Source organism: Haliotis rubra, unplaced genomic scaffold (assembly GCF_003918875.1).
Source record: "Haliotis rubra isolate DU_JTF1 unplaced genomic scaffold, ASM391887v1 Scf145, whole genome shotgun sequence".
In the NCBI taxonomy this organism is placed as follows: Eukaryota; Metazoa; Mollusca; class Gastropoda; order Lepetellida; family Haliotidae; genus Haliotis; species Haliotis rubra.
This window is the reverse complement of record NW_025765392.1, coordinates 21,519-45,186: the sequence shown is the minus strand read 5'-3', so window position 1 is coordinate 45,186 and position 23,668 is coordinate 21,519. Positions and strand designations below refer to the sequence as shown.

The window sequence follows — 23,668 nt, the reverse complement described above, 5'->3', positions numbered from 1 at the left end:
GAAACAGATTGACTGGAGCCACATGTTCGTTGGCAACCAATGATGTTCCCTCTGAACGGGTAACCTTCAGCTTCACATGTAGTCTTGTCCTCTTTAGATCAATGTAGTCACTGCCTGAATTGGATACATGAAATTCCAAAGGTGTCAAATCATTAAATCAAATCTTCAAAATAATGTTGATGGATGCTGGTCTGATAAGGTGGTAGAGTAAAAAGGTTTAAACTAGGCGCACCGAGTTATTGTGGCTTTCTCATCCTTACAAGGTACCCATTCACAGCTGGGGTGACTGGGACACATAGTCACAGTACTTTGTCCAAGTTTACTGCACGTTGCTGTACCCGTAACAAGGTGTTTGCACATATTCATGTGGCCATCATCTGGTCATATACCAACGTATTCGTGTTTTTTTCTAAGCGGACAGGGTTGTGTACTGTACACTAGGGGTTGTGACAACGCTGAAGGAGTCTGCACACAAAGTTGACTCCAAGGTTTTTACACCCGGTCACAGGTGGGCTCGAACCATTACTGGACACGTGCACGTGCTGCTATGAACTGTTGTTACAAATTCAGATAAATAAATAAGCATGACAACAATCTTAAATTATGGCTGAACTACTGAAATGTTATATCTCTGGGATGAAGCATTTTATCGTCCTAATATAGCTTTCATATCCTTTTTCTGAATGTTTTAGATCATATCACAAGATTATGGCTATTGTTACCATCAACGTCTTATTAATAACTTTCAACACGTTAGATTCCAGCAGTTTTTCTGAGATCCTTCCACAGAGTCCCGTCTCCGTTGTCCTGGTAATCCTCTACACGCAATATGCACTTCTCCTCTACAACAGTCAGCAGACGCTCAGGCAGGTCCTCCACCTGTACGGGGCCCACAAGTAGCACAATGATCCGGTTAGGAATCAGATCCGTTACCGAGTAAAGTGCTGCATCAATGGTAAATTGTGACCACTGAGAACAATCTTGAAGGAAGTCATCTGAAATCACCAGAACAGACTTCCAGCTGTACGTGATACCGCAAATAATACCGTCGGCGATAGGAACACCTGGAAGAACATCCCGATCCTTCAAGAACAGACGCACAGGCTGATTACACAGTTCCAGCTCTGGTCGTACTTTCCGATAGACGAAGGGAATGTCAGCCTCACAATACGCGACAAAGAAGGTGAAATCAAAATCTTTGGCTGTTAAATATTGGATGCCCAACCCAAAGAGTTTCAGTAAAGCATTACGATATCGCACTGGATTATTGGAGACTATGTATACAGTAATAATTGAAGTAAACATTACAACCATTAATGTAACTGTCATGCTAAGCATCAATTTGCCTGTACAGTAGTGAAACAGTCTTTCATGATGTTGGACCACATCAACAGTTGAGGTCATTGTGCCATTATCCAGAATGCATGGGAAGTTCCTGTCAGTCTCGTAAATGACAGGTGTATCCACCAACCAAAGAACGAAGTCCAGATTTTCACAACTGCACGAAAAGGTGTTCCCTTTGAGAATAAGTCTGAGGTTGTTCTTTTCGAATGACAAATCGAGTTTCGTTCTTGTGCCTTTATCCAACTGTCCAATCAGATTGAAGGACATATCGATTAGGATAAGATGTGAATAGTCAATGGTTTCAATGGGAAGAGTCTCAAACTCATTATGAGATAGATTTAGATGAATGATTGTATTTGAAATTGGACTAAGAGGTATATCAGTGAGTTCATTCATTGAAACATCCAAATAGCGTACCGATTTCAGAGGACTCAATACATTATTGTCTCTGAAAGATATAGGGGAAAACTGTAACTTGCAATTTCGCAATGACAAGTCTGTTGCGTTTTCAAATGAGTGAAAATCAAACGCACTGTCAAACTTGTTTCCTGATACATCAACATTGCTAACATTTTCTAAACCTCTCAAGTGCTTTAAACCAAACAACGAGTTAGAAGCTAGCATGACAGTTTCAAGATTGTGGGTGTTATTAAATACGATTTCTTGGACGGTGTGTGAACCTCCTGATATATCAATTAAACCAAAATATCTAAGTTTAGGAGGCAATATGACTGTTACTGTTATGTTCTCACTTAATGTTTCATAACTTTGGGTCCTTTGAAAGTCACCATCTATTCTCTGCAGGCTGCAATCGAAATATTCAAGGTTGGAAAATGTGATAATGGAAAATAGGGCAATAAGATCCCCAGCAAAATAGTTTTCAGACACATCAAGAACTTTCAAACAACTTTCAAACGGATCTATGAAGACTGATGCAAATTCGATCAAGTATAAGCGGTTATCTTTCAAAGATACTTCAGTGACACATATTTGAGTCAGATAACGCGTACTTTCTTTAGTTAGGGCTCTATCAAGAAGTTCTTTTTCATGTTGCACTTCGTACTTGTATGTACCATTAAACCAAATTTTGGTCATATTCCGATTTACAAAGGGATGGAGAAGACGTAAAGCGTTGTGGTTTCCTATTTGATTGTGGGTTAGTTCCAACTGTTTTAGAAACAATAGTGGCTCCAGAACGCCTTGCTCACAGTCTTCTATACCACAATGATTTAAAACCAAAACCTCAAGCTTTGTTTCATTTAAACTCTGAAATGTTTCATTTCTTAATTTTTCCGTTGAACATTCGCCTCCATATATAAACCTGGAGTCCATCTGGAGTACTTTCAGATTTGTTAGGTTGGAGAATCCTGGACCAAACAAAGGATCAGAAACTGAGTCGATATACAGACTGTGGAGCTTGACGAGAGGAGGAAACACCCAATCCGGATATGATTTCATTTCAGTTTTTTCAAGATTTAGAGTTTGCAAACACACAAGGTCACGGAAGACTTCCTCAGGGAAAGACACTTTGTCTGATCGCAGCTTGTTCCGAGCAAGGAGAAGTTTGTTGAGACTAAACAAGCCCCTGAATGTCCCTGGTTCCATCTCTGACAGCGGGTTCGTGTTGATATTAAGGTAGATGAGCTTCCTAAACTTGTAAAATGTGTTATTTGTGAGAATGTTCAGATCATTTTCACTCATATCCAGAGCTGTTATATTTTCCGGAAGGTAGTCTGGAACATGTTGAAGTTTTCTTCCAGTACAGTCAGCAAACAAACCTCCATATTGCATGTCAAAATGCAAGGCACAAGTCTGTTCATTTCCTTGGCACAATGTAAATGTCAGCAAAACAAGGAGAGCCCTCAACATTGTGTCTGAAACAACAACAAAAGTGCATGGGCATCGCTCATCGGATACATTATTTAGTAAAATTAGAATAACATTTTATAATGTAAAAACAGTCATTACAGTCATTATAGCTCACCTGTATAAAAAAGTCTTGCAAATTAAAATACCAAGAAATCAATAAAATGTTGAGTGTGTGTTTGATATTGAGCGGTTTGGTTTGGTTGTTGTTTAACGCCACTGAGCAATATTCAGCTACATGGCGGCGGTCTGTAAATAATCGAGTCTGGACCAAATTGGAATACCATGACATGTCAGGGAGTCTGACACCCCGATCCCGTTAGTCGCCTCTTACGACAAGCACAGGTTGCTGAAGACCAAAATGACAAATATGAGGGCAGGTAACTACATTTGAGGGGTGAGGCTTGTGTATTTGTAGTGTCGTGAAGTGTAGTGCTACAATATGGAAGGTACTGCAGGAAACTACAACCCTATGGACTTTTCCAGTATATAGGGGGGTTGGAGAATCTTCGGGAGTCTTTTCTTATGTAATAAGGGGAGCTGACTCTTGTCTATTATCTCTCATTACATCTCAAGTCAAATGAAGACAGCTATTGTGCGGAGATCATTCTTACCCTGGATTCTCGGCCTGGGAAACGTGATCATAGTGCAGTGAGGTTTTTACTTTCCTTGCCTTTATTGCTATCACTACGTTTGTATTATTCTTCCTTTTAATTTGTACTCTGATCTTGCTGAGACTTCCATGATGTAGTTCGCCTTATTTAGAATGTCGGATACTCACGAGGCACTTTTGGGTATAGAAAGATAATAGTTCGAAAATTTTATTGGAAACTGTTTCAATGTGTCAAAACACCATTACTTCACTCTTTCAATTCTCCAATGGATACATGGGGCCTTCCGTCTAGTTTATGCAAAGTTCAATATTTAGCGCAAATAAATTCTGTCTGAATCCAAAATATTTACTTGCTGTCCTACAGATCTAGTGTCGTCATACTGCTCCCCAATGATAATATTTACAGAAAAGTGCCAGAAAACGATGATGAGGTTCAACATCAATATTTGGTCTAATATTATCTTTGAAGAGGCAAACACTAACCACCGTAACTTCTCAATGTGTTGGATAGACGATAGGAAAACTTTAGATCGAGCGATTACTTGCTTCGATCATGTCTTCAATATACTGCTGCTGAACTCAACTTGAGATGTATTAACAAGGATAGGAGGTGACTTCAGAACCGTTTTCTATCAGAAGAGCAGATTCATTTGGTCCTTTGCCATGCCTACGACCGATCCTTTAAGCTTTTTCTGTTTGCTTCACAAAGAGGAAGGTTAAGGTTATCGGCTAGTTCCTACTGAGCACACATATCGAAATCTTTAATTTACCCCCCTTTACATACATACGTACAAACATTTGTATAGCGCCGATATCCAGTACAACTGCTCAAAGGGGCTTTGTTTTCCCTCGATCATTGGATGTCCATCACAACGGCACATCGTATTTTCAATCTCAACTCCCTGGGGACCATACAACTGTTGGTACCTACTAGTCGCACCGAGTTAATGTGGCTTTCCCATCCTTACTAGGTACCCATTCACAGCTGGGTGGACTGGGACACATAGTCGCAGTTTACTGCACGTTGCTGTTCCCACAACTAGGTGTTTGCACGTATTCATGTGGCCACAATTTGGTCATCTACCAACGGATTCGTGGGTTCTTTTAAGTGCACAGGGTTGTGTACTGTACACTAGGGTTTGTGACAACACCGAAAGAGTCTGCACACAAAGTTGACTCCAAGGTTTTTTACACCCGGTCACAGGTGGGCTCGATCCCGGCACCTCCAAGCTCGCTGGATTACTAGCCTGTCGCCTTAGACAGCTCGCCCACCGCACCCCGCTCGCCCACCGCACCCCGCTCGCCCACCGCGCCCTTTACATGGGTGATCTTGAATTCAATGCCAAGAATGATTCCACACTGAAAAATCATGTTCTCCTGGCTGAGTCCTTTGCAAATGCAACATTCTCCGTCTGATAAGGCACAAGATAGAAGAGGGAAGATTAGCCACTTTACTTTGTGGAGGAGTTGTTGACCATAATAAGTCCATTTGTATAGCGCCCTATATATAATCACCAAGCGGTTGCTCACGGCGCTGACATATATATACATATTTACAACAGGTGTTCATTTATATGTCTTAGTGCTTCTTGAACAGGAAAGTTCTTTAAGTTTGACTGGAAGCTGGCCATTGAGGGGTATTCTTTGAAAGACACATGCAGGATAGCTGACAAATAGGAAAAAAATCCTGGCTGGGAGTGGTAACCAGTGCAGACCCATGAGGATTGGGGAGATGTGTCTGTGCTTGGTGGTTCTGCAGATCAATTTGGCAGCTGCATTTTGGACTTTTTGAAACCTGGAGAGCAGGTCTTTGCTCATGTTCCCAAGCAAACTGTTGCAGTAGTCCAAGCGGAACAACACCATGTAGATCTTACAAGATGGTGTGTTGCGTCAGCTGTTAATAGGTGGCGCATGGTTTTTTACTGTTGGGCTCACAGAGTTCCGAGATTCGCCTATCTTAAGTGAATTTACACTCAGTTTAGGTCTGTTGACTGGTGAACAAGCCATGAAAATGTGTGTTTTTTTATCGTTTAGTTTGAGTTTACTTTGAGTCATCCATGTCTTCACATTCCCTACACACACTTCAACTTCTGCAACTTGTGATTTTGCATCGTTAACATTGAATTTTCTTAGGGTGTTGAGTATCATCAGCATAACAATGATGTAAGATTTTATGCCGAGTAATAAGGTCCCCAAGACTGCTGGTGTAGAGAGTGAATACCATCGGTCCCAATAAGGAACCCTGCGGAACACCACATGAAAGGTTGCGTGTCTGGGATCTAATATTTTGGATGAGCACAAACTGAGATCGATCTGATAGATATGAGAAAAACCATCTTAGAACAGAGTCACCTAATCCAAAACGGTTTTGTAGACAATCAAGAAGCTGTTTGTGATCTATCGTATCGAACGCTGCCGATAAATCAAGAAGGACTGTGATTGTTCCGATACGCTGACTGGAATTCATCATATAGACTGTGGTTTTTCAAATGAGCAGTAAGGCGAGTCTTTACAGCCTATTCCAGCACCTTGGACACATAGGATAGATTTGAGACGGGTCTGTAATTGGCCAAATCATCATTGTCAAGGCTTGGTTTCTTCAATAAAGGCTTCACAGTTGCTTGCTTCAAGCATTCTGGAACGTGTCCTGAGACGAAGCTGAGATTTACGATCTGTGTAATGACCGGAAGGGGAACATCCACAAACTTTAGCATGAATCTGGTAGGGATGGCATCCATCACACTGAGGTCATGTTCTTGATTTGATCAATGCAGTGGTCAGATTTGGATTTCCGTATGGTCATAGTACTAGCATTCCTTGCTGATGTGTACAACTGTCTGTCAATTTGCAACTTTGATTTCCGCCATTTTCTTTCCATTGACCGACGATGGGCTTTTGCTTCAGCAACATCCTGAGAATACCATGGGACAATGGACCTCACTGGTATGTTCTTGACTATGCTTGGTGCGTGTTATTCAAGAAGATTAGACAGGGTCTTATCATAAGCTGCACACAATGAGTCCACATCGGTAAAGGTCCCATTGATTAACTGGGAATCTTGAAGGTCCTGTTTAAAAACACATTTGTCAATGCACTTGATGTTTCTGCAGGTGACGCTTTTCACTGGTGTTTTTGGCATGGAACAGAGAGGGTGAAAGATAAAACATAATGATCAGACACTTGTGTGTCTTGGACAGATAGACCGAACACAAAGTCATCGCGAGCAGACCGCATCAGAACCCAGACTACAGTATGTCCAGAACGATATTTAGGTCAAGATACATATTGGAGAAAATCGTGAGATTCAAGAACTTTAACACACTTCTTGACTGCTGCATCTTCAGGATTCTCAAAGTGTACATTGAAATCTCCAAGCAACAACACATGCTTCATTTTCAAATTGACGAGAAGTGTTGACAGTTCGGAGATAAACAGGTTATAGCTTCTTTGAGTGGCATTTTAGAAGTTGGGAAGTACAATATAGAACAAACTTTATGGATAACAACGAAGTTGTTATCCATAAAGATTGTTCTAAACAGGTTATAGGTCAGTCCGTTTTTCTTAGACGGTGGTGGGCCTATAAATGCAGATACATCGTTTGCATAACAAAAAGAATCACATCAGACAATAGGTTCTACCAGCCACGCCCTTCCAACAATCATTTATAAATATCTATCAATTTTAAGGGAAGGACGTCATTTGATTAACTTTTGCACTTATGCATTTGTCCGATCATTCTCTTGTGATGCAGGGGCGATGGGGTATACTAGTGGATCAGACGCTCAGACCCTGAAACCCAATACTGCCTTAGCAAGTCGAGATTACCACGGTTGAATGGAAAGAATCTTAACATATATTCCAAGCAGTGTAGCTCTGCAGATTGTGTTAAGTCTCTGAAAATGAATAACGTCTCTGGGGTCATTTCTATTATATTTTATGACTGGAATTAAGGAATCAGTTCTTCTGTAATAAATGTTCATTCGGAGACTAGATGTTAGTCTAAGAGGCTTAGTGGACGGAAGATGATTGAAAAGCCCAACTATTGGGGCCCACTGCTACACCCACCTGTATCCACTGTCGGTAAGAATACAAATATTCTTTTACACCTGTCTTCATTGTCGCTACCTAGCTGAAATAATGCCCATGCGACGTTGAACTTTCACTCGTGCACCTGTCGCCATTGCTGGTGAAAGCAATAAACGTTTCGGAGCAGATATGCACTCATGTCTGCATTGGTCGAGAACCGACTGAGTCAAGCCAGCAATACACGACCATCTACACCCCTTCCAAATCTCCATTTTTCTTGATATTTAAAACAATATGTCCCTTAGGTTTGTGACTAAACTGGTGTCATTATATTCCCAAATAAACTGCCTATCGGCACATCTACCTGTCATGACTATACGTCCACAACAGTGTGTAGAAACAGCCATGTACCCGTTCACTTCAGACACCCGTGTCACTTGGTCGACATGATACGTAAATGACCTAGACATAGAGGACTCAATGTTATTGCTAATACCCCCTTCAGAAATATCTGTGTCCCTTATCTCATAAAACTGGGGTGTGCAGGGTAGGGATGGATGTTAGGAGGTCGATGGGGAGGGGGGTTCATGAGACGTAGACTTCCACAGGCTCTTCCAAAAATATCAATCATGTTCATGGTTATTCACACATTTTACACTAAGGCTTATGTTACATTACCTGTAATGTATATCGTAGTATATATCACCCTGCCCATTCACACATTTTGTTTAAAGTAATAATGCCCTCTCAGCACTTATATTTAAGTACAATTGTTTCACTGTTTAGTCAGCATTGATATGTGGCGTCTTATTTCCTGTGTAACAATGTTCCACTTGAAATATATTGTACCAGTGGTGAGAAGTGGTGTGCTATTCGTAGACAGAAGGCACTACGAAGTACTATAAACCCGCTCGCTACTCTGACATCACATTTCTTTGTTCTTTGTTGGTTTCACACTAAATTCTTTTATGGACTGATATCTCTTTAAATTTTAGTGTCAGCCTGGCAATCAACAGACATTTGGGGCTCGTTCGTAGTAGAAATTTTATCTGTCAAAATTATTGGATTAAAATTACATTGTCTGACCTCGCGTGTTCAGAACCACATATCCATACACACATGCTATGACTCATGACGTCGATGACGTGTCTTCGTGTATATGTATTAAAAGATGTATCATTGAAATTAAGAAATTATATTTTCCTTGAACTCTGTATAAAGCAATTACGTTTTTTCTTTAATACTGCATACACATCTTGAAGAACGATAGTGCATAATCTTTGACGACCCGTAGTAGAGATGGTAGAAGTTCTGTGTTCCATGGGTGTCTCTCCATGTTGTGTGTTAACTCCTCGGGCTTGCCTAGTGTGGCAATGCGTCTCTGAAGTCTCTCCATGTTGTGTGTTAACTCCTCGGGCTTGCCTAGTGTAGCAATGCGTCTCTGAAGTCTCTCCATGTTGTGTGTTAACTCCTCGGTCTGGCCTAGTGTGGCAATGCGTCTCTGAAGTCTCTCCATGTTGTGTGTTAACTCCTCGGGCTTGCCTAGTGTGGCAATGCGTCTCTGAAGCCTCTCCATGTCTGTGTTAACTCCTCGGGCTTGCCTAGTGTAGCAATGCGTCTCTGAAGTCTCTCCATGTTGTGTGTTAACTCCTCGGGCTTGCCTAGTGTGGCAATGTGTTTCTGAAACAACTTCAGGATATCTGATGGCTATACATATGATAAGACCATCTACTTAACGATAACCATAGGGATGATGCCGTTGTCTTACCTATAGGCATCCTAAACGTGTACTGGAAAATGATGCAGCACATATATTCACGATGCATTCTAATTAAATAGCGGAAAGCTACCTATAACTTCACGTTAACATTATGTAAGCATGTCTGTTGTTAAGAATCCTGGGTCATGTGCAACACGCTCGTCCCACTCGTACATTGTCTGCAGGGAAAGAGGTCGAGACTTCGCAATTCCAGGAGCACCCCGACTGTGTTTGGGCGGAAACATCTTCTCGCTCTTCCCAACATACAAAAAGTGTTTTTATAAACAGTAGTTTTTCTTTTCCAAAATATATATTTTTGTTATGTTTCTATACAGATGCAAGAACCTTTATTTTGAAACTAATTTATTGTCCATAACGACAAAGGGATTGGGTACAAGTACACCGCTCATTGTCGCCTTTTCCCAATATGCAAAGAAATGTATCAACGCAAATGGTGGTGACACCCAATTTTGACACAACTGTCTTGTCACACCACCCCTCTCAGCCTGTTTCCTGTTTAAAGGTACTTGTTTTGACACTGACTTATAATACAATCACTCGAAGTAGTAAACATTTTCGTCTGGGACTTTAATCTAAGTCAGTAAGCATTGTTTTTTGCAACTTTAACCGACATGTCGACAATGTCACCGTGAATATCTGTGTGGGGCATCCGACGCATGTCTTTGTTGTGACGAGAAGACGCTTCAACCACTGCTACCCGTGATCGGCTGACCTCAGAGCTACAGAGGGAGAGTGCCCCTGCCAACACTGTTATCTTTGCTCAATATCTTTATAACCATAGTGAGTTTTTCTGTGTTGTTACATGACAAAAATTGTTAATTGGTATTAGACATATGTGCTGCCACTTTGTTAGCGAAATCATCTAGTGCCGTTCAAGTATACTACTCATCTTTAGATAGAATATTCAGATATATTCAATTCTAAATGCACACTTGATATATTGTCAAAATCAACACTGTGTTGATGTCTGTAGCAAATGTGGTGTATTGTTTCATAAGGTGGTGTATTTTCTTAATGATTGTACTGAAAAATACATACTGCCATGTCTGATATATACTATCCCCCCAAAAAACCGCATATTATTAAAAAATTATTAATTACCTATTGTGTTCAAACAATCGTCAAAATATGTAACAAAAGTGTCGATAACATGCTTTTACACAATTGCACAAGTAAAAAATCGACTTTACCTGAAAATGTTGATTTTGATGAGATTTCTTACAAGGATTAAAACGACATCGCCACAAGGCAACAGAAAATCACCTTCCAGTGGAAATTGTGCAGCAAAGAGCATCTACTGTCTGGCTATAAAAATCCAGAATGCACCTTGGAGATTACCAATCTTCTGTTGCCAGGCGTCTGAATGGTAGTCTGAGCACGATATCACGGCTTGCAGCTCGTTACAGGTATAACAAATGACCGTCCTCGTACGGGCTGAGCTAGAGTCATCACTGCAGCCCAAGATCGGTATAACATCCGGGTATTACATTTGCGTGTTCGTACTGCCACGGGTGAGAGCACAACAGCCAGGGTGCCTTAACTTCGGAGGATATCCGGTCAAACTGTACGGAACAGGTTGAGATAGACTGGACTGAGAGCCAGGAGACCCGACGTCGGGACCGTGCTACGTCGTCAGCATCGCGCTCAACGTCTCCGTTATCTAAAATGATCCACTTGGTTGTATACACATTTCCTTTTTCTTTACCGATGTGAAACTTCATGCACTAAAGTCTATTTGTGGACGAGTTATACATGTTTGAAAATACGGTATTTTCACAACAGATTTCTGGCCTGTGCGTTTCTTTTTTGGGGAAAGTATATTTCCGCTATTACCCCAAGTACTTGCAACGTGCTGCTCATTTGTGGTGCAAATTATGACCCATTGTCATAGTGTGTAATTGTAACCTGCAGTGCCCTGAGTGCCACGCCCACCTGCAGTTCCATGAGTGAGGACCCCTACACTTACTGTTTGACAATGGGCTGTTTATGAGTCATGCAGTTCATTGTTTATGACAACTGGGTTGCTGTCGTGTGACATAAACCTGCCATTCCCACCCCCACCCCCACCCTACAGTGTCATAAGGAAGTTGGGCTGGGTTGCCTACTTCATGCAACACACAACATAGCACTTCTCCATAGCTCTTCTCCATGGCACTTCTCCACAGCACTTCAACTTGGTTCTGTATTTTATCAAATGTGGAATGCAGTAACAGCTATAGCAGAATTAACATTTGTTTGACTGCAATACAGTTAACGAATGAGATTATATAATGCTGTTTGTTACGTCCAGATGGCAGTATTTGTCAACCAAATACTATAAATACATGTTGATTATGCTACACAACATTTGGTAGGCACAATAATATATGTCGTTCCATGTCATTATACACATGTAAAGGAATAACTGTTTTGTGTCAGGCAAATATAATTCCTATCAAAAGTGTATTTAGTGTATATTAATTTAATGTTTTCTTGAAGACTCGGGTAAGAATAAGTCTTCAGCAAGCCATGCTCTTACGACAAGCATGGGTTACTGGGTGCCTTTCCACTAACCGATCTTATCTAAGATCAATCTTAGCAAGTTACGCCAATTTTACAATCGTCTTAGCTAAAAGTAACACCCGTTCCACTAACCGATCTTAGGCCGATCGTAGCGGTCCCGATCTTACCATCCGATCCAAGCTTAGATTGAGACTCTTTCGTGCGAGAGATAGAGGAATGCGAGGCACGAGTTATCTCCCTTTGCATAGTCTAGCAAATGATGGAAGTAGATCTAGTTTACGAACCAACTGAGTGAGTGAGTGAGTTTAGATTTACGCCGCACTCAGCAATAGTCCAGCTTTATGGCGGCGGTCTGTAAATAATCTAGCTAAGATGCATAGCGTTCGCTAACATGAGCGTTCATGTTAGTGAACGCTATGTATCTTAGCTATAAATAATCGAATCTGGACCAGACAATACAGTGATCAACAGCATGAGCATCGATCTCCGCAGTTGGGAACCGATGACATGTGTCAACCAAGTCAGCGAGCCTGACCACCCGATCCCGTTAGTGGCCCCTTACGACAAGTATGGGTTATTGAAGTTCAATATTCTAACCCGGTCCTTCATGGGTATTTTTCCAACCAAGTGTAAACGTGGAGAAAAAACCTAGAGCTAAATATTAGGGTAGTGAGCACCTTGGTTTCAGGTGCAGGTGCGTGTGAACGCTTGGTATCATGCATAATATAATAATAATAAATGCATATTTATAGTGCGCCTATTCCACATCCTGGGGCATGCTCAAAGCGCTATGAACAGATAATTTACACGAGTGTATTTACAGCCGAGATTATAAGTAATAAACTGAGAACAGGTTTTAAGTCTGAACTTTAAAAATGTCACTTGTGTCAGAGCTTTTAATAAACTCTGTCAAAAAAGAAACGCAACCCCTGTATTTTAGAGATTTTGATCTGAAGTTTTAAGACGACACAGCATTTTTATTATTTAAGACAGAAGTCTGAAATTTGGCAGAATAATAACCAAGATGGGCATGTTTAAAATTGTCATTTCAAAAGTCATCTCACAGACACCAGTTTGTCACCAGGGGGGCGTCTTTTTCAGTATCTCGTATGAGCACCACGAGCTGCAATCACTGCACGGCATCTCCTTGGACAAGAACGGATAAGACGCCGGATTCTTTCCTGGGGAATGGCTCTCCACTCCTCCTGCAGTGCAACGCCGAGCTGTTGCAGCGTCTGTGGCGGCGGCTGACGTTGACGTACGCGTCGACCCAGAGTATCCCACAGGTGTTCAATAGGGTTGAGGTCTGGTGATTTAGAGGGCTATGGCAAGACATTGACGTTGGAATTCTGCAGAATGTTCATTGTTGCACGTGCAGTATGAGGCCGGGCGTTGTCTGGTTGAAAAATCTGTGTCTGTTGGTCAATAATCGGGAGAAGGTGAGGCTGTAATACGTGGTTGATGTAACGTTGGGCTGTCAGGTTCCTTCAACGATCACCAAGTCTGATTTCTGGTTGTATGAGATGGATCCCCAAACCATAACGCTTTCTCCGCCAAATCTGTCCCCTGTCGGACGCAGATGGGCGCAAAACGTTCATGACGTCTCCTATACACACGTTTTCTTCCGTCGTGATGTTGCAAAAGAAAACGGGATTCATCAGAAAACCAGATGCGCCTCCAGTTTTGTAAAGTCCATATCCTTACGTTGTTGCACCACCTGAGTCGTCGGCGGAGATGTAGGGGCGTAGTACAGGTCCAACAACTGGTCTACAGGCACGTAAACCCGCTTCTTTCAGACGGTTCCTAATCGTTTGAGCTGACACTCTCCTCAAACCTGGTATTTGTGTGGCAGTCACGGTTGGTAGGGCATGCCGATTACGCAGGTGATGGACCCGGATGTACCGATCTTGAAGGGGGGTCGTGATTCTTGGCCTTCCACTTCTCGGGCGATCGTTGGTCAAATTGAAGTTGTTGTAGCGGCTCCAAAGTCGGGATATCGTTGTTTTGTGAACATTTAGGTGCCGTGCAACAGTTCCAAAACTTTCTCCGGCTTGAACACGACCAATGGCGATATTTCGGTCGGCAGCACTCAATCGTGGCATTTTTCACACAGCTTTTCATGCGACAAATGAATGAATATAATACGAAAGCACATGGGCTTTTATACACCCCTACATTAACTGCCATTTTCATGATTTGCATGTGTTTTTTTTGTGCGAAGTCACCATGAGGGTCATTTCATGCGTTGTGACGGAATAAGCAATAAAATACACTTATGCGTACAAATGCAGTTGTTTGGATGGTAATCTTCATTAATTACGTGTATAATTTCAATACATTCGAATAACATTTAGTTTGGAAGCAATAACTTCATTCAAACGAATTTTTCATATCTGAGGACAGGGGTTGCGTTTCTTTTTTGACAGAGTTTATATGCCTGAACCTTGTCAATCAGAAATAACGTTTGTAGAATCTGTCAGTGGTCTTGAATAACACGCGGCCTACCTTTAGAATCCCACACCAAATATGCGCAGTGAAATCAAACATATTTGTATCTTTTTGCTTCAGAACATTGTTCACTTCACGGCTGTCCCTATTCTTAACCATGACGTTGCAATATTGTTGTACAAATGTGTTACACCGACTCGCTCGGTTGTGTTTCGATGACGACAGTGATCAGACTGGCCTGACATTTGTAAGGCTTCAGTGCAGTGTTTGTTTACATCACAGAAATATACAAATTCATTTCATGGGGGATTTTAGGGGACGCTCACGGTGAAATGCTCGCTCTATTTTTCACATAGAATAGGACAGCCACCATTTTGGTTTCTCTACGATTGATTTTAGCTATCCTAAGTTGGTCATGAGCAACTTAGACTTTGAATCTTAACTTTACGATTGACTTAGGTAAGATTGGTTAGTGGAACGGTATGCCGATCGTAACGTCACGCTAAGATTGGGATTTTAGGGGTTTACGATTGGCATAGGGCTAAGATCGGTTAGTAGAACGGCACCCTGGAGACCAATTCTAACCCGGATCTTCACAGGTTCCCTGTCTCAAAGATTAATCGTAATGTGTAATAGTAAATTTATCAAAGAAGGACTTATATTTAGGGAGACAAGCGGAATTAATACCATGCGACTATTAAAACATCAAAAGGTTTGCTAAAATTGTTACACTTTCCGAAACTGACCGAGTTATTTCTATCAAAACATTTGATTTCTCAACGTTTTTCCCACATGACAAACTTAAGGGGAAGGCTCATTAATTGATCCAGGGGCATTTGGTCCAATAAACGTGTGGTATATATGAATATTGTAATTATTCTCTCTAAATACAAGTATGCAGAAACTGCCAGCAACCAAACGTCAGACAGTATTATCCGACAGTTTGTAACGTATCTGACCGGCAGAGAAGGGCAAGGACTTTCCACCTGTAGTCGTATTAGTTACACGTGAACACACTCATGCCCCTTGCCGCCTGTTTTGCTGGTGTGGTCGTATTGCACCCATCGGGCGTTGCTTGGTTCATGTATCATACACATAGTAAAACATTCACAAGTCAGAAACTGGGCACGATACGAACGTTCAGGGCATATTTTTGATTTTGTAGACTAAGGGATTTATAAAGGCTTTTATGTGATGCATTTTCTTTTTACACTGTTATATGTCGTAAGGTGAGGTGAGGTGAAATTGGGATTAACGTCGTGCTTGAGAATATATATTTCGCTCATATCACGACGTGCATGCGTGTGTATGTGTATGTGCGGCTGCTTGTACTAGTCCAGACTCAAGCTGGTTTTATAGAGCTAGCCCACTGAGATACCATATGCCGCAGTGAAGCATGAATACCCCACTCAGACACATCATACTGACTCCGAGCCGACCAGTCCTTGTTGTACCCATTAATGCCGAGCGCCAGGCAGGGACCAACAAGTACCATATTTTAACGTCTCTTAGTATCACGCGGTCGGGGATCGAACCCGCGACCTTCCGCTCTCCGGGCGGACGCTCTAACCACTACCCCACGGAGGCGGTTTATATGTCGTAAGAGGCGACTAATGGGATCGGGTGGTCAGGCTCGCTGATTTGGTTGACGTCATCGGTTCCCAAATGCGTAGATCGATGCTCATGCTGTTGATCACTGAATTGTCTGGTCCAGACTCGATTATTTACAGATCGCCGCCATATAGCTGGAATATTTCTGAGTGCTGCGTAAAACTAAACTCACTCGCTCGCTCACTCACTCGCTCACTCACTCACTTACTCACTCATGCAAAAACACTGCCAGGTGAATGCGGCAATGTTAGTCGAGGCTGCTGTTCACTTCAAGTGCTTGGCGAGGTCTTTCAACATCAACCCACCGTCTGCCGTGGGGCGCCTGGTATGTTGCTGACTGTGGCGTCAAATGATATTCGCTCGCGTACGATACTTCCCAGTGAGCTGACAATCGAGTACACATAATGCATAGACCGTGGTAATACTGTAGCGCTTTGGGATTGCTTCAGTGTGTGAATTATAGATATGCACATTATCATAAATATTAATATCATTAACCCATAGTCCGTCATTCTGCGCCTGGAGTGTTAGGGATAAGCTAGTGGTTAAAGCGTTCGCTCGTCACGCCCAAGACCCCACATGGGTACAATGTTTAAAGTCCATTTCTGGTGTCCCCCGCCGTCATACCGCTGGAATATTGCTAAAAGCGATGTTCCGATTGTATTGTAACATTGTGAAACCACATTAACACTGTGTATGGGAATTCAAACAAACCCGTTTTAGAAATTCCTCTATACACAATTCCTCTATACACATTCCGACATCCCTCATTCCGACCAAACATCCCACATTCCTCTGTACACATTCAAACACACCTCATTCAGCATCCGTAAAAAGCATTAGTCAGATGATCAGACAGTGCAAATGATGTAGATATGCTCGTAATTTCAGTCATTGATTTCTGTGTTCACATGGGTGAAAGATAAAGTCATCAGAAACATGTACCCAAATTTTTATTTCAACAATATGATTTTATTATGTTTTTATCCTGAAAACAGTTTCTGTTATCTGAGCTTCGGCCATTATGCATATTCCGCTGGAACTCACGTCACCTTTCCGCTCATGACGTCATATGTGACTAGCGTCCGCCATATTGCCAAAGCACAAGCGCTACAGTAATACAAATCGTGTTGTTTCTGTCGTTTTTGTAAATGGTACGATGGTGTATTCCGTTGCCTGGGGATGCACAGAATCATCGAACAATGGAAAGAGCCACCATTTCTTCCGTTTTCCAAGTAAAGAGACAGATTTAGGCAGGAGAAATGCTCCGATCATTCCGAGTGGGACGCATATGAAAGAGACATGCACACATGGGGTATGAAAATCCCAAAGCTTGGCTGAAGAAGGAAGAAGTACCCACGAGGTTCATTTATACTCCATCATTCCCTGTTACAACTTACTGTCAGTGGTATTTTTTAGCAGTCGAATTGCGCCAGCTACAAATTGCACCAGCAAATTTGGTCAAATTGCCCTGGAGTTTTGGACAAATTGCCCCAGGGGGTAATCAAAATGCCCCAATTTGTTTAAAATGGTTAAATATAGGCCATAAATTCATAGTTTTGTCAACTTTGAGATTAGCTCTTCATATAAAAGTATATGTATAGTTATGAGTTTACTAATGGAACATTTATCAGAAATATTACTTCCTAATAATTTTTATAAAAAGATCATAACTTCAAAGTTGACAAAAACTATGCATTTACGGCATATATTTAAACATTTTAAATAAATTTGACCAAATTAGTATGAATGACCAAGTTTGCTGGGGCATTTTGTAGCTGGGGCAGTTCGACTGGTACCCATGAAATATATATTATCAAAATCAGTAAGAGATTTCACATGAGCTTGAAAATGTTTCACTATAACGTTCTTTTCGGTTTGGAGCCCTAAATGCTGCATTCTACCCGAACCATTGCCGAATACAACGGCAAATCATGAAGTACTTGTTGCTTTCATTTTTTTCAATTTTGTCCAATTACGCACGTCAGCATCAGACTCGCTATTTGTCAGTAGTATGTGCCGTGAAAGTTGGTCTGTATTCTCATTGGCTGACAAGATGTCATTCTAAGGCTATGACCAAGTACCACATATGTAGCTATTTCCATAACCAAACACTGAGGAACATACATTGCCGTGACTAGTACATAATAATTCACCAGTTTTTTCGGGGAATAACTTATCTGCGTCGCGAATATTATCTCTGCTCGACCAGGCTGGGATTTTGTATGGAGACTTGAGACGTTATTAATCAGAATTAGGATCCTATATTTTTTTCTAAACGAAAATAACTCCAGTATAATTTTTGTAGCAGATAATTTCTATTTTCCCCCGTCTGAGGCATAATCATTTTGTTTTTATATCCCAGACACTCTACAGCCACCCATTTGACCCAAAAGGAACTGCAATCACATTGCAAAAAATATCATTCTTAGGGATTGGTCATATATTTATAGGACTGGGTTTGCTGGTTGGAACTGTATCACATTTTGCTGACAAGTAGTATTCTTGTTAAATTATATGGTCTATTTTTAAAAGGTTTTTTACTTCAAGCAGTGCCTCCGTTTCCCTTGATTCTTCTTCTTCGTCTTCACTGGAAGATTGTCTTGCAAGATGTTAAATCGGATCGTGCTGATACGGTCTAACATCCATTTCAGAAATGACATCAGGAACATCTTTTACTGCTTCAGAATCCATGGAACTGTTAGGTTCGGCACACCAGATCGGCTAGATAATACTACTCGAACAGATTACCAAAGCAGCTTTAAAGAAAGAATAAATATTAATCAATACAATGATCAATGATCACCACTGATGAGCCGTCAACCAAACGTCAACGATCCTCTACCATATCCATTAACTTACCTCTTTTGACTACATCCTCAGACATTAACAAATACCCAATATGTCCACCAACAGTGACCAGATGAACGTCGTGTTATCTGTCTGCCATGACTTCATCAACTAGAACATTACTAACACAGCCGTATACTTTCAAGTAATAGGTCCCGAGCAGCATCCATTAATGCATTTCGTAAAAGCATTAGTGAGGTGGTCAGACAGTGCCAATGATAGCAGGTGACCATAACGGATGGCGTAGATATGTCATAATTTCAGTCATTGATATCTGTGTTCCAGATGTTTTACAGATGGTTGTGGATGAGCGGCACTAAACATCAAACAAACATTCACACTGATACTACTTACTATCGCTATACATGGGTACAATGTGTGAAGTCTATTTCTGGTGTCCCCCCCCCCCCCCCGTGATATTGCTGGTATAATGCTAAAAGCAGCGTAAAACTCAACACAACCCCTTACTACTATCGCAATGACACACTTTAATCATCATACTGATCTTGTTTTAAGATAGATGTTTGTTTGTTTCATTTGTTCATCAAGTGACAAAATCACATTGAAACTGAGCAAAAATACTAATACAATTCATTGATGCAAGATCGCGCCACGTCAACATCAAACTCGTGTCGTTTGTGTGCCGTTTTCAGAGTTAGCCATACAATGTAGTGACATTAATGAAGCATATTGGCGGTACCAACTCGCCGTTATGAAAACACACTAAACGTCGATAAAGTCCTAGGGACAATGAATGCACTTAGTATCAATGAAACTTCAGGGGACAATGAAAGTACTAAACGTTGATGAATGTCCCGAGGACAATGAATGCACTAAACGTTGATGAAAGTCCCGAGGACAATGAACGCACTAAACGTTGATGGAAGTCCCGAGGACAATGAATGCACTAAACGTTGATGGAAGTCCCGAGGACAATGAATGCACTAAACGTTGATGGAAGTCCCGAGGACAATGAATGCACTAAACGTTGATGGAAGTCCCGGGACAATGAATGCACTAAACGTTGATGAAAGTCCCGAGGACAATGAATGCACTAAACGTTGATGAATGTCCTAGGGACAATTAATGCACTAAACGTTCATGAAGGTCCTGGGGACAATGAATGCACTAAACATCGATCAAAGTCATAGGACAATGAATACACTAAACGTTGATGAAACTCCCGAGGACAATAAATGCCTTACACGTCGATGAAAGTGCTTGGGACAATGAATGCGCTAAACGTTGGTGAAAGTCATAAGATAATGAATGCACTAAACCTCGATGAAAGTACTTGATGGAAGTCCCGAGGACAATGAATGCACTAAACGTTGATGGAAGTCCCGAGGACAATGAATGCACTAAACGTTGATGAAAGTCCCGAGGACAATGAATGCACTAAACGTTGATGAAAGTCCTGGGGACAACTAATGCACTAAACGTTCAAGAAGGTCCTGGGGACAATGGGATGAATCATTGGAATGAATACACTAAACGTCCATGAAAGTCATTGGACAATGAATACACTAAACGTTGATGAAAGTCCCGAGGACAATGAATGCACTGAATGTTGTTGAAAGTCCTTGGGACAATGAATGCACTAAACGTTGGTTAAAGTCAGGAAAATGAATGCACTAAACCTCGATGAAAGTACTGGGGACAATGAATGCACTAACCCTAGATAAAAGTCCTGGGGACAATGAATGCACTAAACGTTGATGAAGGTCCTAGGGACAATGAATGCGCTAAACGTCGATGAAGGTCCTAGGGACAATGAATGCACTAAACGTTGATGAAAGTCCTTGGACAATGAATGCAGTAAATGTTGATGAATGTCCTGGGGACAATGAATGCACTAAACGTTGATGAAAGTCCTAGGGACAACGAATGCAGTAAACGTTGACGAAGGTCCTAGGGACAATGAATGCACTTAACGTCGATGAAAGTCCGGGGAGAATGAGTTCACTTAACATCGATCAAAGTCCAGAGGAAGTTCTCTTCATATCCGAGAACGGATTTGGTGGACATCCTGCAGCGTTGTTGGGGGATTCGGATGACGTCGTTATGGGTGACAAACGTGTTCAGTTGGTGACAAACTAGGGGGTCGTCTGGGCCACAGTAACTCTGGGTCGTTACTGGTGGGGGACCACAGGGGGGACGGTCTATAACTTGATTTAATATTGCCAACTGGTGTTTCTATGGACGAGGTACCAGAGGGAGTTTTGCACCCCCTAAGGCTGCATTGAGTGGAAATGATAAGCGTCTGGTCGTCTATACTTTTAAAGTGACCATTGTGGACCATTCATGGATATGTCAAGCTTCTTCCTAATCTCGTGCAATTCCAACTCTCTACCTCCGTTTCAAATCCCACAATTTTATTCACATCATTATCAAAATAGTCCATGTTACATTTACTTTTGTCTCTGATAATAACAAACGTTATTTAATCATAAAATCTACATTGTTAAACAAATATGTACATATTATGCACATACAAATATTCAATTTAGAATTTAGAACTCGTGAAGGTCCGGCTTAGAATTGGCCTTCAGTAACCCATCCTTGGCGACTAACGGGATCGGGTGGTCAGGCGCTCTGACTTGGTTGACACATGTCATCTGTTCCCAGTTTTGCAGATCGATGTTCATGCTATTGATCACTGGAATGTCTGGTCTAGACTCGATTATTTACAGACCGCCGCCATATAGCCTGAATATTGCTGAGTGCGGCGTAAAACTAAACTCACTTAGAATTTAGAACATGTGACACAGTCTGTTCTTATCTTATCACTTTATCACGCCTAGTCAAACACTACACATGTACAACGGTATGAACATCGGGACAGAAACGCATATGAAACAGTCAACACCAACAATATATCTACGAAATATATCAGTTCATATCGTCTCTGGGTCGGTATGTCCTCGAGTGAACTCAGGCGTCAACAACGGAAGTGAGTGAGGATGCAAAACAAAAGCAAGACATTTTTACCTGGTGCTACCATACAATAGGACGAGGAATGCCATTTTCAAGTGTAATTCAAGAATTTCTAAATATTAGATCTTTGGTATGAAAGAGGCAGACATGTGTTTTGATCACTAAATCGTTATTATTTTTCATTAATAAGTAGGATCTATGTACATGATCGTATAAAAGCTTCACTTATACACTGTTTTCTCAGATAAACTCTGAAAGCAAGTTTGTTGGTGATTTGTACCATATCGACCTTCATCAGCTAGTGAAATTCGAAAAAAATAGTTTGGTTTGTTCAATTTCCGGGATTCATTGGAATTCAACATAGGCAAATTTAGTTTAAAACCGACGGCGTTGGAAGGCCATCATTTTCAGGTATGTCGAACACTATTCGACAAGGGTAATTAACCAATCAGATTGTGGAAAACACTCACTATTGGTTTATAATACCGTATACCATTGTGACAGAGTCGTGAAGATTCTTGTCTGTTACAAATTGATATTATCACTACTCATGCATTTATGTATCAGGTATTCAGCAATCGTCTTCCTACACATTTGGTTTCAGTAAAGTCTTATATGTACATCTGGTATTACCACAAACTGCTATAAGTCCCCATGGTCGCTGGTTTAGTGATCTGCCTTCAGTTGCTGGTGACCTATGATCTGTTTTATATATTGTATTCTCCTGAATAATATCAAACATTTTTAATTACATGCTAAATTTATGTCTCTATCTTTGATAAGCTAATTGCTTTACTGTCCTTTGTTGACAGGATTTAAATTTATTACTTTTTAATCATTAATGTATATTTAGCTTCACTCACGGTATGGCTGAAATATTGTCGATGTGACTCACTCACTCACTCACTCATCACTAACTGATACTAACACATAGTTATGATAATGACAGAATCGGACAACGGTGTTTAGAACATATTTCTGTACATCATAGGGATCTGCTTCTATAACATAACTTTATCCTAATTATATACATAATTCTTTCTTTGTTTATCAAAGGATCTATGTATCTCACCTGTTAGTGTAAGGTGTATGTCTGTATGTCCGGCTGGAGTTCAGAATATGATATGTTAGTTCGGTGATATAATATGTCCCTCATCCATCGATAGTCATCCGTCCGTTTACACAGCGAAGTTAACAATGCAGCGTTCGACGAAACAGGATCATGAATACCAGCTCGGTCTGAACAGTCATTTGATACCAACGATTGTGCATTCAGGCGTAAATATCAGGTGACTCAGACCTGACGACATGACTGCCATGTTCCTGGTGTTCCAGTCGATAACTACCACCACTGTGTTGTAATAAGATATTTAAAAAATGATGTTCTTAACTCAACACATAAATAACTTAAGGTATTGATTTTAGTTTCACCAGAGTGCCCGGTAATGTTACTCTGATTTGTGGCCCATCACCAGATTCTGTCTGCAAGACTAAGTTGTTAACAAGCCACTGTAGCATATCAAGGATATAGTCTCCCTCGAGACCCTAGAAAAAGATATTAAGTCAAAGCTCTAGACTAAAATTAGAGAGTATTCTGGGTGGCTTTTTTATCCATGGTTATTCACGAGTCTTTAACAGAATATCCGTATGTGCATGTGCAGTAAATCCGCTTCAAGTTTGTCAATAGGGCT

At 41.1% G+C, this 23,668-nt stretch overlaps 1 protein-coding gene and 1 long non-coding RNA gene across 2 annotated transcripts; both read right to left on the bottom strand.

The window, feature by feature from the left end:
• Positions 1–538: 538 nt before the first annotated feature.
• On the bottom strand, positions 539–1,315 carry LOC124269471 (toll-like receptor 2). Its single transcript, XM_046704475.1, has one exon. The coding sequence runs from the start codon at positions 1,312–1,314 to the stop codon at positions 754–756; it is 561 nt and encodes a 186-aa protein (XP_046560431.1). The 5' UTR covers position 1,315; the 3' UTR covers positions 539–753.
• Positions 1,316–3,028: 1,713 nt separating this feature from the next.
• On the bottom strand, positions 3,029–23,435 carry LOC124269474. Its single transcript, XR_006896520.1, has 2 exons — positions 23,050–23,435; positions 3,029–3,218 (listed from the first exon to the last, which is right to left on the bottom strand). It is a non-coding gene; the product is annotated as an uncharacterized LOC124269474 (long non-coding RNA).
• Between the last annotated feature and the right edge of the window lie 233 nt (positions 23,436–23,668).